Source organism: Saprolegnia parasitica, assembly GCF_000151545.1.
Source record: "Saprolegnia parasitica CBS 223.65 unplaced genomic scaffold supercont2.8, whole genome shotgun sequence".
Taxonomy (NCBI): domain Eukaryota; phylum Oomycota; class Saprolegniomycetes; order Saprolegniales; family Saprolegniaceae; genus Saprolegnia; species Saprolegnia parasitica.
The window spans coordinates 67,148-82,835 of NW_012156402.1; the positions used below are offsets into that span (position 1 = coordinate 67,148).

At 59.4% G+C, this 15,688-nt stretch overlaps 10 protein-coding genes across 10 annotated transcripts; 4 read left to right on the forward strand and 6 right to left on the reverse strand.

Annotated features, from left to right (window-relative positions):
• Positions 1-131: 131 nt before the first annotated feature.
• SPRG_03114 (hypothetical protein) lies at positions 132-1,751 on the reverse strand (the record flags this gene model as incomplete). Its single annotated transcript, XM_012341707.1, has 1 exon — positions 132-1,751. One exon carries the CDS (start codon positions 1,749-1,751, stop codon positions 132-134), a length of 1,620 nt encoding a protein of 539 aa, XP_012197097.1.
• Positions 1,752-2,361: 610 nt separating this feature from the next.
• Positions 2,362-3,315, forward strand: SPRG_03115 (hypothetical protein; the record flags this gene model as incomplete). The annotated part of the gene is made up of 1 exon (XM_012341708.1): positions 2,362-3,315. One exon carries the CDS (start codon positions 2,362-2,364, stop codon positions 3,313-3,315), a length of 954 nt encoding a protein of 317 aa, XP_012197098.1.
• Positions 3,316-4,033: 718 nt separating this feature from the next.
• SPRG_03116 (hypothetical protein) lies at positions 4,034-4,981 on the forward strand (the record flags this gene model as incomplete). Its single annotated transcript, XM_012341709.1, has 1 exon — positions 4,034-4,981. The coding sequence occupies one exon, from the start codon at positions 4,034-4,036 to the stop codon at positions 4,979-4,981; it is 948 nt and encodes a 315-aa protein (XP_012197099.1).
• Positions 4,982-5,523: 542 nt separating this feature from the next.
• Positions 5,524-6,364, reverse strand: SPRG_03117 (hypothetical protein). The gene is made up of 5 exons (XM_012341710.1): positions 6,237-6,364; positions 6,135-6,175; positions 5,906-6,084; positions 5,796-5,860; positions 5,524-5,738 (listed from the first exon to the last, which is right to left on the reverse strand). Exons 1-5 carry the CDS (start codon positions 6,334-6,336, stop codon positions 5,587-5,589), a joined length of 537 nt encoding a protein of 178 aa, XP_012197100.1. The 5' UTR covers positions 6,337-6,364; the 3' UTR covers positions 5,524-5,586.
• Positions 6,365-6,396: 32 nt separating this feature from the next.
• On the forward strand, positions 6,397-8,660 carry SPRG_03118 (hypothetical protein; the record flags this gene model as incomplete). Its single annotated transcript, XM_012341711.1, has 7 exons — positions 6,397-7,295; positions 7,344-7,519; positions 7,565-7,707; positions 7,754-8,041; positions 8,092-8,217; positions 8,268-8,433; positions 8,487-8,660. Exons 1-7 carry the CDS (start codon positions 6,422-6,424, stop codon positions 8,658-8,660), a joined length of 1,947 nt encoding a protein of 648 aa, XP_012197101.1. The 5' UTR covers positions 6,397-6,421.
• Positions 8,648-9,409, reverse strand: SPRG_03119 (hypothetical protein). The gene has a single exon (XM_012341712.1). The coding sequence runs from the start codon at positions 9,391-9,393 to the stop codon at positions 8,725-8,727; it is 669 nt and encodes a 222-aa protein (XP_012197102.1). The 5' UTR covers positions 9,394-9,409; the 3' UTR covers positions 8,648-8,724.
• A 39-nt stretch (positions 9,410-9,448) lies between these two features.
• SPRG_03120 (hypothetical protein) lies at positions 9,449-10,333 on the reverse strand (the record flags this gene model as incomplete). Its single annotated transcript, XM_012341713.1, has 1 exon — positions 9,449-10,333. One exon carries the CDS (start codon positions 10,331-10,333, stop codon positions 9,785-9,787), a length of 549 nt encoding a protein of 182 aa, XP_012197103.1. The 3' UTR covers positions 9,449-9,784.
• Positions 10,334-10,542: 209 nt separating this feature from the next.
• On the reverse strand, positions 10,543-11,217 carry SPRG_03121 (hypothetical protein). Its single transcript, XM_012341714.1, has one exon. It carries the CDS (start codon positions 11,195-11,197, stop codon positions 10,661-10,663), a length of 537 nt encoding a protein of 178 aa, XP_012197104.1. The 5' UTR covers positions 11,198-11,217; the 3' UTR covers positions 10,543-10,660.
• Positions 11,218-12,352: 1,135 nt separating this feature from the next.
• On the forward strand, positions 12,353-13,395 carry SPRG_03122 (hypothetical protein). The gene is made up of 4 exons (XM_012341715.1): positions 12,353-12,487; positions 12,532-12,675; positions 12,717-12,828; positions 12,872-13,395. Exons 1-4 carry the CDS (start codon positions 12,386-12,388, stop codon positions 13,348-13,350), a joined length of 837 nt encoding a protein of 278 aa, XP_012197105.1. The 5' UTR covers positions 12,353-12,385; the 3' UTR covers positions 13,351-13,395.
• Positions 13,396-13,904: 509 nt separating this feature from the next.
• SPRG_03123 (TKL/DRK protein kinase) lies at positions 13,905-15,321 on the reverse strand. The gene is made up of 5 exons (XM_012341716.1): positions 15,091-15,321; positions 14,791-15,044; positions 14,487-14,730; positions 14,279-14,439; positions 13,905-14,233 (listed from the first exon to the last, which is right to left on the reverse strand). The coding sequence occupies exons 1-5, from the start codon at positions 15,223-15,225 to the stop codon at positions 13,945-13,947; spliced, it is 1,083 nt and encodes a 360-aa protein (XP_012197106.1). The 5' UTR covers positions 15,226-15,321; the 3' UTR covers positions 13,905-13,944.
• Between the last annotated feature and the right edge of the window lie 367 nt (positions 15,322-15,688).

Here is a 15,688-nt window from a genome sequence, read left to right on the forward strand (position 1 = left end):
ACCTTCTTACACCTCGACGAGTGCGATCCAAACGTTGTCCCAACAACACCACATAACATAATAGTGTCCCTCCATGTTGGCAAAATGGGCTACACATGGCGACCTTACCGTCTCGACGACGACGCCAACTGCTACGCACGCCACGTCACGCACGTTGCCTCCATGTCAGGCGTCCAGTTGAACGTGTGAATCGGCACGACAATGTTGTGGCAGGCAAGGTCGCGCGCCGCGGTCACCAACGCGCCGCTGTCGCGGTTGAGCAGCAGCGCCACACCGTCGCAGGTCGTCAGCGCATCCAGCAGCGGCTCCATGCAAACGTTCTCCAACGGGCTAGTACACGACACACAGAGTTGGAAGCCGAGTGGGCTGCATAGTCCAGCGAGTGCGGCCGCGAGCTTGGCGACCCCTAGCGCGTTGATATTGCAGTCGATGAGGTGCATCGCTTTGACGCCGCAGCCGACCCACGCGTGCAAATGCGTTGCGACGACGTGGACGAGGTGCGAGTTCCATCGGCAGCCACGCCACGACAGCGTCTGAAGCGCCGGCGATCGAGAAGCGTACGTTGCGAGTGCGTCCAGCGCGGTCGTCGAGAACTCCACATTGTGGAACGCGAGGCGGCGAAGGGCCATCAACGGCGGCATCGTCGACGACGGCGGCCAAGACACTTGCTTGAAATCGGCCTCGTCGACGATCAGTTCTTGCAAGGCGACGAGTCGGGGCAGTGCGTGCAAGACACAATCGAGGTTGCCTTCGCCGCCATACTCGATCGCGAGCGACGTGAGGACCGTAGGGTTGACGTGCTTCAGCAGCTCCATGATGTAGCCCTGGTCAACGATGCTGACGCGCAGCTCTTGCAGATGAAGAAACCACGGACCGGCCCTCGTCGATGTGATGGACCCTGCCGGATGCAGATCCAAATGCAAGCTTACGAGCGACGCCGCGGCCGCAAGGACGTGCGCGATACTATGGTTGCTCGTATGGTAGGGCGGGCCTCCGTCGTCGTCGTCGTCGTCGTCGTCGTCGTCGTCGTTGTCGTTGTCGTCGTCGTCGTTGTAGTAAGCAAAGCCAAGGTGGCGCGCGCGGCCCGACTTGAGCCACGGCACAAGCGTCACAGCCCAGTCGGGCTCGGGCTCGCGCTGCTTGGAGAGAATAATGAGGCAGCGCAGACGCGTGTGCGCCGGCGTCGTGACGGCCGCGACAATGGCCGTATCGTACGCACAAGGGCTGACATCGACGGCGTGCAGGTTGGTGCAGCGCTTGAGCATGGCACAGAGAGCCTGGACGTCGACGGTGCGAGGTATCTGACGGTCGCTGAACGACAGATGCGTGAGCTTCGGTCCCCATGTGTTGACGAATGACGCAAAGACGTCGAGGCCGCGGGCGGGCCGCGGGACGGCGAGCGCAAGCACGTTCGTCAGTGTGTGTGGGTTGTGTACGCACACGACGTTGAAGATCGGCATGGCCCTCGTCACGAGTGTAGCGGCGACTGGCGCGATGCTCTGTAGCTCCAGTCGCGGCCAGAGGTAGGCCATCGGGTTCTTGTCGCCAATGCGCGCGACAGCGTTCGCCGGAGCTCGCAGAAGCTGGTAGAGCGCCATCAGCGGCGCGCTCCGAGTCGACGCAGGGAGCGCAGCGAGGAAGGACAGCACGTCGCTAGGCGCAGCGCAGCAGCGAACGATCGCTTCGAGTACGTGGGTTAAGCCAAGCACTGTGGTCGGCGTCGACGACGACCGACGCTTCTCGCTGCCCATGCGTGATTATGGAATCAATTGGAAGCGTCTGATTGGTTGAGCTGACCGATGACGTGGCAAGCTCTGGACTTCCGACAGTCCTATTAATAGCCCGAGCTCTCCCCACGGAGCGCACCCGCGCCGCGCGAGACAATGGTTTGAGAAAGAACTGTATGCGCCTTTGCATGTGCTCAACGTCGAGGTGTCTACTGTTCCACCAGTTAAAACACCGGACTGGTTCAACGACGACGCGATTTCAAGAAGCGCTGGCGGAATGCACTCTCTACCAAGCAATTCAACCAAGCATGGGATACCTTTCGTTGTGTGTACCTCTCGGAAGCTTGCCGCGTTTGCTGGCTCTTGAGGTACCGTTTGAATTGTCGCCGACTTGCGAGTACGAATATCCAGTCATGGGTTGAGATGGACGATCATCGTAGTACGTCGCCCACACAGCGCTATTGAACCATTCAGCCAACACAGTCGTTGTACTTTGATATCTGCTACCGCGTGCTTGTTGAGTGTGTGCATCGGGAGAAATGAAGACCGATTGAGTTTTCGGCGTTGAAATTAAGATTGAGTTTGAGGGGGGATTCCATTCCCGCAGAATCCGAACCGATCCAACATGGGCAGCATGAGCAGCAGCCGCTGCAAGCGCCATGCCAAGACGCCGCCGACGATCATCGACCTCGACCATGTCCTCATCGCCATCGCCCAGTGCATCCCTGTCGCCAACGACGTCATGGCCTTCCTTGCTGCGCTCCCGGCCTCGTCGCGCAGCCGCCCGCTGACCGCGCTCTACCAGCTGCTGCAAGACCCCCGACGTCATGTTCTGGCACATGTGCAGAAGCCTCTGGACGCACTCTGGCCTCTGCTGCGCCTGGATCGGATCACACCTGCAGCCACGAGTCTGGTGCGCGACGCGATGCCAGTCATTCCGAGTGCTAGTGCAGGTACCTTGAGCGCCGCACGACCCAGCGACCTCGACGCCTTGGAGTGGCTTGAGCTGTGGAGCACCAAGCTCACACACTACAAGCACGTGGAAGACGACGCCGTCTACGACCGTTCCCAACTCTGCAGCGTCTTGCGCCAATGCCACAAGCTCCAGGTCGTCGACACGAGCAGTGCGATCGACGTCCCGTCGTCCATAGCGTTCTTCGAGGCCGTCGCGACGCCTCTGCACGGCGCCCGGCCTCTCGCGATCACTAGCTCGCAGCCCGCAGCGATCGTCGACTTCATCTTGTTGTCGACGCCCGACTGGATCCGTCGCGGCGCGTTGAAGATCGTGTTCTTCGCGCACTACGAAATCCTGGACGCGCAAGCGCTGGTGCTGGCGGCAGCGCTGCCTCGTACGACGAGCCCGCTTGGCGTCGTGCTTGAAATCAAAAACGCTCGGTTGTCCCTGCAGAGCTACTTGGCACTGGGCGAAGCTCTAACAACGTGCCGTCGCGTCGCGATCGAGCTGCCATCGACTCGAAGCAAAAAGTTCCGAGCCGAGGCGGCCAAGCGTCACATCCGGTACCACTACGGTCGCACGACCGAGCGCACTCGCTGTCTCGTGCTCGAGAGTCCCATGGACGGTGCCTAGGCGACAGCATCCATCCAATTTATCGTTGATTAAGTGTCGTGAATAATCCATTTTCAAGTACATCCTTCAAGCCGCGGTGACAACATATCCCCGGATACATAGCGTGGCCATGCAACGCGACGCATGCAAGGTCTTGTTGTCCCTTGGTGTTGTCAATCTGCAACTAGATAGATAGATAGATAGATAGATAGATAGATAGATAGATAGATAGATAGATAGATAGATAGATAGATAGATAGATAGATAGATATGTTTGCCTTTTGCTCGGCAATTGCTTGCATTTTGCTTGCCCTTTGGATGATACATACTAGGTGAAAGACGAAATCGGGATCTTTTCATTGGTGCAATTGGATCGCCACAATTCCAAGTAGTGTAGGAGCTGCAGGTTCTCGAAGAGAAACAGGACTATTAATATGAGACGGAGTAGTACTTTATCGATCAGTTATGAGGCCGTTCTCTATTGACAAGTATCGCATTGGGTTGGCGTCTCCAAAACCACTGCTGCATCTTTGCGAGACGCTGTAATTGTACAATACATGACTGTACCGGAACGTGGCGATCGGTCCCACTCCCTGGATCCTACTTCTCTGGTTTCGGCGAATGCAGTAGCGCGTTTCCGCTTGAAAGCGGCTTGCGTACGTTTTGAGAAAAACAATTATTGAGATTTTTTTGAGTTTGAGTTTAAGGGAGGATCCGGTAGAATCCAAACCGATCCAGCATGAGCAGCAGCAGCAAGCGCCAAGCCAAGACGCCGCCGACGATCATCGACCTCGACCATGTCCTCATCGCCATCGCCCAGTGCATTCCTGTCGCCAAGGACGTCATGGCCTTCCTTGCTGCGCTCCCGGCCTCGGCGCGCAGCCGCCCGCTGACCGCGCTCTACCAGCTGCTGCAAGACCCCCGGCGTCATGTCCTGGCAACCGAGTCGGAGCCTCTGGACGCGCTCTGGCCTCTGCTGCGCCTGGATGTGATCACACCTGCAGCGACGAGTCTGGTGCGCGACGCGATGCCGGTCATTCCGAGTGCTAGCGCAGGTACCTTGAGCGCCGCACGACCCAGCGACCTCGATGCCTTGGAGTGGCTTGAGCTGTGGAGCACCAAGCTCACACACTACAAGCACGTGGAAGACGACGCCGTCTACGACCGTTCCCAACTCTGCAGCGTCTTGCGCCAATGCCACAAGCTCCAGGTCGTCGACACGAGCAGTGCGATCGACGTCCCGTCGTCCATAGCGTTCTTCGAGGCCGTCACGACGCCTCTGCACGGCGCCCGGCCTCTCACGATCACTAGCTCGCAGCCCGCAGCGATTTTCCGGAATTTGTTGGTGTCGATGCCCCGCTCTATCCGCCATGGTTGCGGGAAGATCGAACTCATTGGCTCGGGGATGCGAGATGAGGACGCTTCGGCGCTGGCGGCGGCGCTACGACACACGGCGAGCCCGCACGGTGCCATCCTGGATTTCAGTGACGTCCGACTGTCTGTGCAGAGCTACTTGGCACTGGGCGACGCTCTAACGACGTGCCGTCGCGTCTCGATCGAGCTGCCACGCATTCGAAGCGAAGTGTTCAAAAGCGAGGCGGCCAAGCGTCACATCCGGTACCGCTACGGACGCACGAGCAGGCGCCTCCGCTGTCTCGTGCTCCAGAGTCCCATGGACGGTGCCTAGGCGACAGCGTCCGTCCTTTCCAGCGTTTGCTTCCTTCATATCGCTCAAGAAATATGCCAACGGCATCTGTGCACCGCATCGCATGCACTGGTTGATGAATCGCTCTGGTGTCGTCGACCTGTGTACTTGTGTACCTGCGAGATCGGGTCTGCCTATCGACTGTGGTTGCGTACGTCGCTCCATCACCTGCACTCGAGCCACTTGCATGGAGGAACTGTCGCTGGACCTGGAGCCTTGCTGATGTGGTTGATACCCATCGGCCCGCTTGGGCCGACCAACGCATCTCGGCGATCGATCGAATCCAGTGCGGCATTCACGCGACGGGTACCTCCACGCCCGCAAAGGCGCTCTGCGGGCTACATGTCCTTCTCGGATCGCGTACCACTCGGACTTGACGTACAACAAGCTTGGTAGTGACGACGCTTCGTCATGCCATCGACACGTGCGAGGACGGTGTGTGCGTCATCGTGCGCATGGGCCCCGAGAAGGGATTTACTCCACGACGGCGAGATGATGGTACCAACTACACAGAAGGCGCCCGATCCCGTTGTGTGACGCGCGTCAAGTCGTTTGTCACTAGAAGAGTGTAGTATGTATGACATGCACTATGCTCCTGTTCGCCAAAACGACCAGCGGGCCGTCATGCGCGTGAGGATCGCGTCGCTGGCCTGCGCGATCGCATTGACGGCCGAGACCTTGGCCTGCGTGTTCTGAAGCGTCTCGCGGTTCCGGCTGAGCTCGGCTTGGATCGCATGGCCTGCAGAGCGCATCATCACAAAGCGCACTAGAACGAGCAGCAAAGGATATAGTCGACCTGTCGCCTCGGCTTCGAACACGCTACGCTGCGCAGCCGCAATGGTGCCGCCCGTGCGCTGCAGCCTAGGGTTGTACATGACGCGCCCGGCACGCGATGATAGAACATACGTCTGCGTCGCGGCTTGCATGCGGTGGCGCATCGCAGCATCGCCGACGAGCTCGCTCCTGTCATCCTGCGGCGGCTGGGTCCAGGTGGCGAGGCGCGCCGCGTTGTGCTGCATTGCGTCGGCAAACGTTCGCCGCGCAGCCGCATCCAGGCTGCGCAGATGCAGCTGAGCGTGCTGCATCTACGAACGTGGTGGGTTCCATGCTGCACACGGTTGCAGCCGTGTCGTACTAGCTCGCTGGCTTCGACCACCATCGCATCCGTCGCCGCGTCTACGAGCGGCCACGAACAGGCCGTCATGGCCTGCTCTGGGGTACTACTGAAGCGACGCACCTCGGTCACAGTGGGCTTCTTGTGCCGCCTGCAGCGCGCCGTCAATGGCCTCGGCCAACGCGTCAAACTCAGCCAAGTACCCGGTCACAATCGCCGACATGATGGTCTTGGTGCTGCCAGAAAAGCCAACTGGAAACGGTATCCGGATAGCATCCGCATACGCTGCCAGACAGATCCGCGGGACGATGGACGCGATCGTGGCCGCGCTCGTCATGAGCGAGCACCCGGACGACGTCAAGGTGCAGTACCTGGACCACATCCTCTTGAAGGGCGCGCTCACGCAGGAGCAAGAGGCAGCGGTGGCAGACGTGCTCTGGGCGGCGTGGCCGGCGGCGCCCGCGCAGCATGGCCTGCGCCAGCTCCGCGGTCAGTTCCTCGTCGCCTTTCGCCGGTACGTCAACAGCCCCTCTTCCAACGACGACGACGATGGCGCTTGCTTTGCCTGGATGCGCACCGAGACGCGGCTCGACGAGTGGCGCAGCGCGATCAAGGTGCTCCTGCTCTTCATTGTGTTTCGGACGCCAGCGGACGCTGGCCGCCTCCACCGCATCTTCCAAGAGTGCCCCGCGCCAGCGTTCGGCCGCGATTTACCGCTCTCAGCCTTGTGCCTTAAGCCACCGCAGCTTGCCGAGATGCTTATCAAGGCGGGGCGCATCCCGCTGCTCGGTTTCGCCGGCGACTGGCTCCGCGAGCTCCTTCTCTGCGTCGTCGTCAGTGAAGCGTGGGCCGTGCTGCTCAAGGGCGGCATCGACGTGCTCTTAACCGCTGCCGAGCAGCTCAACGATCCATGCACCGCAGATGGCAGCCTCGTCGTGCTCGAGACCATCTTTCTCGGCTACCAAGAGAACGCCGACGTCTTCCTCACCTGCTATTCCCACTTTTACGATCGCATTGCGCGCTGGCCGAGCGCATCTCCAGCATTTGACGCTACAACGCTTGTGCATCTCCAAAAGCTATTGCACGGGCTCTTGTTTGCCTTCCCGGGACACCCGCTCTTGCAAGCGCCACTGCGGACGCTCATGGCACAGCTGCCGCCGCTGCCAGCCGAGTTTGTCGTCGGTACATCCATCCATCCCACCACCAAAGGGTTCTAATGCTGTGTCGTAGAGACGTACGTCGACGCACTTCGGTGGACCAACTGCGCGCCGGCGGCCGCGTCTCCATTTTTTGCCGCCGAAGCGACGCCGGGTGCGCCGACTACGAGCGCGCCTGCGCGTCAGCACTCGGATGCGATTGGGCTCAAGAACATTGGCAACTCGTGCTATATGAACGCGGTGCTGCAGGTACTCTGCTTCTCCGCCCGGATCTCGAAGACAGAAGAGGGGTAGGGTTTCTTCTGGACGCCGGCGATGCGCCGACTCTTTGCCACGCGAACGAACGCGAAACCAGGTGTCGTGGCAGAGTTCTGTGCGCTCCTCGGGCGCATGCAATCAAGCGGCAGCAGCTGGCTCGACGCGCGTACTATGGAGCGGTACGCGATTTTTTTGAAAAAGACAGAAAAAAGGATGGGGCTGTAGGTTTCGAAGCGTGCTTCTCCCCGAGTACCAGACGACACGGCAGCAGGACGCCGCCGAGTTTCTGCACTACCTCCTCGACGCCCTCGAAAGCGACAAGACCGTCGCGCTCCACGAGGTTTTCCAAGGGTCGACGATGCGCACGATTACATGTGACGCCTGCAAAACTGCCTCGTCCGCCAAAGAGGCGTTCACAGACCTCCATATCCCCGTGGGAGCGTCAGTAGCATCGACGCCGGTTCTGGCCGACCTCGTCCGCGCGCAGTTTGCTCCGGAGGAGCTCTCGGCGCGGTACAGAACCGAAAAAAGTATCAATGTATCAAGACACTTTTTTGGCGTAGGCTCGAGAATGCCTACTTTTGCGACGTTTGCCAATGCCGCGGCGACGCAACCAAGCTTGTCTCTGTCGAGCGCGCACCGACACACCTCCTTGTGTCGATCAACCGGTTCGAGTACAACCGACTGTGGTACGCCAACCAATAAGAGCCACCACAGGAGTCTCATACTAGACGCGTAGCGGCGCACGTGAAAAAGTGTGCACAGCGGTCGACTGCCGAGACCACGTCATTTTGCCGACCGCCCACGGCGACGTACCGTACGATCTGTATGCAGCCATCGTCCACGCCGGCACGCGGGCCGACCACGGCCACTACTACACTTATGCACGCCACTTGCCCGACTCGGTACGGCTTCGTCACAACAAGGCCAATAAGATCTGAGCTTGGTGCGTGGGTAGGACTGGCACTTGCTCAACGATAGCCACGTCGCCCGCGTCGACGACGCTATGGTCGAGAGCGCACTCGCCCATGCGACCACGGACACACCGTACGTGCTCTTTTACAAACGGCGCGAGACAGCGTCCAAGAAGGCCAAGATCTCTGCAACAAATGGCGCGGATGCACTGCTTTAAACCATGTTGTGGTCTCTGTGGATGATTTTTTATTGCGGGGCGAAAGGTGAAAGAGCTACACAACCTACTCGAAGCGGCCGCGCTTGGACATCCAGTCGTGGAAGGCCATCGTGCCGAGGAGCAGGACCACGCACGAGCCTTGGCCGTAAATGCGCGTGTGCATGACCTTTTGGGAAAACTGAATGTTGGCGTTGCGGCTCTGGTCAAAGAAGATGAGGCCGACGAGCGGCGTCGCCGAGCACACGAGCGTCCGGAACGGGTAGTCGTAGACGTAGTTGGCCGCGCGCTGGTGCAGCGGCAGGTGGTGGTCGGGCTTGGCCGCAATCGGCGCGTTGTCTTCATGGAGCTCCGCCAAGTACGCGTCCGGGTTGCGGCTGCCTCGGAGAAGGTCCTGCTCGGCGACGATCGCAAAGGAGGCCAGCGAGGCCATGACCGCGAGCCCGACCTTGCCGCTGACGCCGAGGCGGTTGCGGAACCACGGCGACTGATGGTGCGCGACCGCGACAAGCGAGCCCGCCGTGACGCCGGCGATCGCTGCGGCCTTGATGCCCTGCGTCGTCGAGTTGCTAATGATCGCGTCGCGCTTAGCGTTCGGGCTCAGCGGGCTGCTGCTCATACTGCTGTATCTGTGGCTGGGACGAGAAAAGGCAAAGTGAACATTGAACCAGGATACTCTCGCCGGCCTCTCATTGGTCCGTTCATGCCGGTTGTATTTCGGGCGACGTGGCGCCATCTTGAGGGACAGGCGGGCGCCGTCGTCGTCGTTAGCGCAACCGCCAGGTATGTATAAACCGGTGGCCGGCACGAGGGGACGCCACGTTGACAGTGTCACGGCGTGGACTTTAGGTAGCTTAGGTAGCCAAGACGCAAAATGGAACGTGCTGCTGGCTCTACTTTACGCAGCAAGCACGAGGCGAGGTCTTCTTACAGCAGCTAGCAGCTACTGGTACCTGCACGGGTAGAGGAGTTGGGTACGTACATGGCCCTTGTTTCTAGCTCGTCGGTGCACCCTTGGGTCGGTGACGAAGACATGCAACGTCGTTGCCTCCAGTTGGGTTGCATCAAAGTATCAAGCGCGCAGAGTGCGCTATTGGTTCGTGGTCTATTAATGTAGTTGATCGTCTTTACTCAAAGTGGCCGCGCTTGGACATCCAGTCGTGGAACGCCATCGTGCTCAGCAGCAAGACGACGCAGGCACCTTGGCCGTAAATGCGCGTGTGCATGATCTTCTGCGAGAACTGGATATTGGCGTTGCGGCTTTGGTCGAGGTAGATAAACCCAACAAGAGGCGTCGCCATGCACGTGAGGCTCCGGAACGGGTTGTCGTAGATGTAGTTGGCGAGCTGGTGGTGCAGGCCGAGTGACTTGCGGGGCGACGCAACGTTGGTCATCGCCGCCGTCGTGTTGCCCTCGAGCTCCGCGATGTACGCATCCGGGTTGCGGCTGCCCTTGAGAAGGTCCTGCTCGCCCGCAATGAAGAAGCCCGCGAGGCCGGCCATGGCGACGAAGCCGAGCTTGCCGCTGAGGCCGAGGCGGTTGCGGAACGTGGCCGAGGTCTGGTTGGCGGCGTACACGACCGCGCCCATCGTAGCCGCCGAGACGACGCTGGCCTGGAGCCCGACAACAAGCGAGTTGGCCGTGATGATGTCGCGCTTGAGGCTCGAGCTGCTCATGCTGTCTGGCGTTGGTAAGTTCTAGTGGAAGGCAAGAACGGCGGCAAATTTGACTGGCGCCGTGACCGCTCGCGTTGCGTGTTTCTGTACGCTCCGAGGTCGACGCCGCGACATCAGCCAATGGCCATGCCGGAAATATCGAATTGCTCCTTGAATTTAGCCAATCAAACGCAGTGGCGTGGCAGCGCTGAGGATGAAGCGACATGAAGTCCGGGTATGAGTGCATATATATGATGATGAGGATGAGGGTGAAGACGACCTACGATGCGTCCGTTCTACTACTGGGAGGGTCCGGCTTCCGATGATGGACCGAGGAGGATTCCGCGCTTACTCGAAGCGGCCGCGCTTGGACATCCAGTCATGGAACGCCATCGTGCCGAGGAGCAAGACGACGCACGAGCCCTGGCCGTAAATACGCGTGTGCATGACCTTCTGCGAGAACTGGATGTTGGCGTTGCGGCTCTGGTCGAGGAAGATGAGACCGACGAGCGGCGCCGCCGAGCACACGAGCGTGCGGAACGGGTAGTCGTAGACGTAGTTGGCGGCCTGCTGGTACATCGGGAGGTGGTGGTCGCTCTTGATGACCTGCTTGGTCTCGGTCTCGTTGAGCTCGGCGATGTACGCATCCGGGTTGCGGCTGCCCTTAAGGAGGTCCTGCTCGGCGACGATCGCGAACGTCGCAAGCGAGGCCATGACCGCGAGGCCGACCTTGCCACTCACGCCGAGGCGGTTGCGGAACCACGGCGACTGGTGGTTGGCAAGGGCGACGAGCGAGCCCGCGGTGACGCCGGCGATCGCCGAGGCCTTGAGGCCCGACGTGGTCGAGTTGTTGATGATAATATCGCGCTTCTGGGTGGCGTCCATGGTGGAAAAGGCAAGTTGGAAAGTGAGCTCCGAGTCTTTGTGCTAACGACGTCGCCGGTGAAGCGCCGGGAGCAGTGCGACAGACACCATACAAACTTCAAGTCACCTGGCGATGTGGCCATGGGTCCGATCTATGCGACACGCGGCTTTTCATTGGGCGGGCGCGTCACGCTCGTAAACGCAGCGATTATTGCAAGCGCCACAGTAATCGGCTCGATTAGCCGCCACGCCCGTCGTCGACCACGAGGTTGTCCACCACTCGTCGTCGTCTGCAGACGCGACGAGGGCACTTGGCGCACCGGTCTTATTAGCTGTGACACGGGCCACAAAGTTGCGTGCGATTGGCCCGCCTCGCAATCGGCCCCGGGGCACGTGCACCGGTGTCGCGATCGCAGACCATGCCATCTATATGCACGCAAAATGTTCGTCCTTGTTCCAACACACCGAGCGTACCCCGCCGAACGGGAGAGATTCCGTGGATCGTTGCCGTGTCTCGGGTGGTGCTGCGTTTCTTTTGCCATCGCAGAATGCGCTCGTTGAGGTTGGAACCCAAAAAACGACGCCATCGTTCATCGTCTACGTCTACAATCGGCGTCTTCTTCAACTGCTGATCGCACCACCACCGCTAGTACCGCCGCCACCACCATGACCCACTAGTTTTATGCTTTATGCTTTAGCGGCTACGGCACCTTGGGCACATGCGCAGTGGCTACGGCGTCCTAGAGCTACTACATCCTTGGGGCTGCGAGAGCTCTGGCGGCGGCGTCTGGCGGGGGAGGTGGTCTCTTCTCTGCCACGCGCCTGCATGGATGCCTCGCCGTGCGTAATAGGAAGAAAAACGAGTCGCCGCCTAGCTTGCCGCCCATCGTGTGCACTGTTACCATTTCGGACAACGTCAACGTCAAGATCGCATCATCGCATACGTGGCAGCCCGACAGCGCAATACAATCTCGTGGCGTAAAACCGACAGTCCTTTCTACAGAGCTGATAACTAATCCATGGACGCGCCACCGCATCTGTCAGCGAAGCCTTGGGTTGCTCGCCAAACGTGTCTGGCGCGACATGCTGCGAACACCTTGCTTGTTTGCTGACTGCAAGCGTCGGTGGTGATCTTCCGGATAACATCGGTATCCGGAGTTTCGCACTATCCGGAAATCGAGCGCCAACGAGCCAACGGGTTCGACCACGATGCTCGTGATGGTGCTCTCGCCGGCCAAGACGCTGGACTTGGCCCTGCCCAAGCTCAGGACGTGTACGCAGCCCAAGTTCCTCGAGGAGGCCTCCATCCTGGTACGCGCCGACGCGGCTAACGGCTCATGACCCGTACGACATAGGTCCAGGACCTGCGCAAGCTCACGCCGGCCAAGCTCAAGGGTTTGCTGGGCGTCAGTGACGCGCTCGCCAAGCTCAATCATGACCGATACAAGCACTTTGTCGATCACGCCGACGTCACATCGCCCGCCGACACCTTCAAGCAGGTTGGGCGTACTACTAGCATGACAGCATTAGCACCGCGTAGGCGCTCTTCGCCTTCGATGGCCCTGCGTATAAGGGTATCCAAGCCGACTCGTTTTCCGACGACGACATAGCGTACGTCCAAGACCACTTGCGCATTCTCTGCGGGCTCTACGGTGCGGCGCCGACCACGTACTCGGCTCAGCTTCGCCATCTTAGGCATTCTGCGGCCGCTCGACCTCATCCAGCCGTACCGGCTCGAGATGGGCCAGAAATTTGCCAACGCGCGTGGGAAAGACTTGTACACGTTTTGGGGCACCACGATCGCGAGCGAGCTCAACGACCTCTTCGCAGCAGCGGACACCAAGATCCTCCTCAACGTCGCGTCGCAAGAGTACTTTAAAAGCGTCGACACGACGGCGCTGGACCCGTCGATTGAAATCGTTGACGTTGTCTTCAAGGACGACGGCAAAATCAAGTCGGCATTTGCCAAGCGGGCGCGGGGCCTCATGGTGCACTACGTCGCGACGCATCGCGTGACCTCGATTGACGCGCTGCAGGCGTTCAACCTCGAAGGCTACGCCTACAGCGCCGCCGAGTCGACCGCGTCCAGTCTTGTGTTTCTACGCTCCAAGACAGCGCTCAAGCGCCACCAAGACGCGACGGCGCCGCCCAAAGCCAAGCGCGTCAAGCAATGAGTGGCGAGGCACAATATTGTCTCTTGCGATTTGAATGCTTCTTGCAGTTGTCGTGGTGGTGGGTGGCTGAGTGGATATTCGAGTCTTGGTGATGGATACCTTGGATCGACACGAATCCTTGTGTCGAGGTGAAATAATCCTTGACCTTTCCAGCCTCTTTCCTGAGCTACCGGATGGTATCTTGGTGGCGGATCGGTGTGGGATAGTTGCAGTTTGTTTGGGGAGGCACGAAAAAGGAACTGTGCCGATCCATAGATAGATAGATAGATAGATAGATAGATAGATAGATAGATAGATAGATAGATAGATAGATAGATAGATAGATAGATAGATAGATAGATAGATAGATAGATAGATAGATAGATAGATAGATAGATAGATAGATAGATGGTAGCGATAGATAAGATCTAGCTAAATCTTGTACATGTATCCAAGACGTGCATCCCCTGCGTGAATGGAAGCACATCAAAGATCTAGCTATCTTTACATGTATCCAAGACATGCATTCCCTGCGTGAATGGAAGCACGGATGGAAGCGGACTCTGCGCTTCTTGGACGAATTCAGGATGCGTTCGTTCTAATGGTAATAAATGATCATACATTTCTAGCTCGTCTACTGTTGGCCTTGCTCTGCGACGACTGCTTCTTCTCGACAAGCTCGGAGCGCGAGAGGTCTTCGAGGACCGAGACGATCTCGGCCGCCGACGGTCGCCGCGACGCGTTGTGCGTCCAGCATTTCGTCATAAGTTCGGCCCACTTCATCGGGCACGCGCCGGGCTTGACGCTCGGGCGCTGCCCCGACAGCACGTTGCTGCGCACGTCGCGGAAATTGGTGCAGTCGTCGAACGGCAGCTCGAACATGGCGAGCTCCCACATGATGATGCTAATACAATAAGGTTCAGCAACGTGGAGCCTATCGAGAGTGTACCCAAACGAGTAAATGTCGACAGCCTGTGGCTTGGGGCCGTGCCACACGTAGTCTTCGCCGTGCTTGAGCAGTTCCGGTGCTGTCCAGCGGGGCATGATCGACCGATTTCCGTGCTTGGGATGCGCCGAGACAGCTTGGGCGACGCGCCGCGTGCCGAAGTCCTAGCCCTCCGATTGAGATGTGGATGGGCGACAAGACGAGAGCGTACCGCGAGCTTGGCGTTCCACGAGTCGTCAATGAGGATGTTGGAGCTCTTGAGCTGCCCATGGACAAGCGGCGGGTCGGCCGAATGGAGGTACAGTAGGCCACGGGCAGCGCCCAGCGCGAGGCGACAGCGCAAGCTCCACGGCAAGGCGGCGACGTGCAGCGGGTCCGAGCCGTTCCGACCGCTGCCGTGCGAGTTGCGCTTCTCATGCAGCACGTCGAAGAGCGACCCCCGCGTACAGTACTCGCTACACACGCGATCGCATCAATTATGATGCTGCTGCCCTCATTCTGAGAAGGTCATCTACCTCACGATGCAAAACTGGTTCTCGTTGAGGTACGCGCCCATGAAGAGGACGGTATTCGGGTGGCGCAAGCTGCTCATGCGCGACGCTTCCATCTCGAGCGCAGCCGAAATGGTCTCGCGGTTGGATGGTTTGCCTCCGTTGGGCGGTGGTATGGCGAGCCGCTTGACGACGACCGTGCTGCCGCGGTACGAGGCCTTGTACACGACGCCCGACTCGCCCTTGCCGATGGCCGGCCCGCAGCTCACTTCGTCCGCCTACGTGCAAGGTGAGCGCGGCTGGCTTGGATCATCGGCGGTGCACCGTGAGGAGCGATGCATGGCCAAAGACGACGGCTGGCGCTTGCGTCGCACGGACGCCGACGTCTTCGTAGAGCTCTTCCTCGAGGTTCGCCGTCATGGTTCCGTCCGGCAAGCACCGCGACAGCCAGCAGCCCATCCTTGTCGTCTGCGTCCAAGGCCCTTTGCTTGTCGACGGGCCGACAAGCGCGTTCTTATTCTGCGCTGCTTCGCCAGCTGGACCTGCTGCGAAAGCTTGAAGCCAAGCTGCTTCATACGATTGGCCAAATTCCAATCCATTTCGTACCGCTGATTGGTCGTATTGACGCTCCCGCCCCAAGTTGGCCAATCAGATACGATGGGAGAGCCAGAGCAACCAAATATTCGCTGTAATATATTGTGGACTTGAAACACAGCGCGCTATCGCCAGCTGGTAACGCTCAATATATTTTTAGTTGCGGCAGGGCGACCTGCGATGGCTGGGATCTCGAGTAATCTGTGGGCCAAAACAAGCGCACCAACGCTACATACCTCCGCGCCAGCGACCTCGCACCACTGACATGATACTGATACCCAATAGATGTGCATACACCTCCTCGAGGTGCCAGCGCGCACTCGCCCCA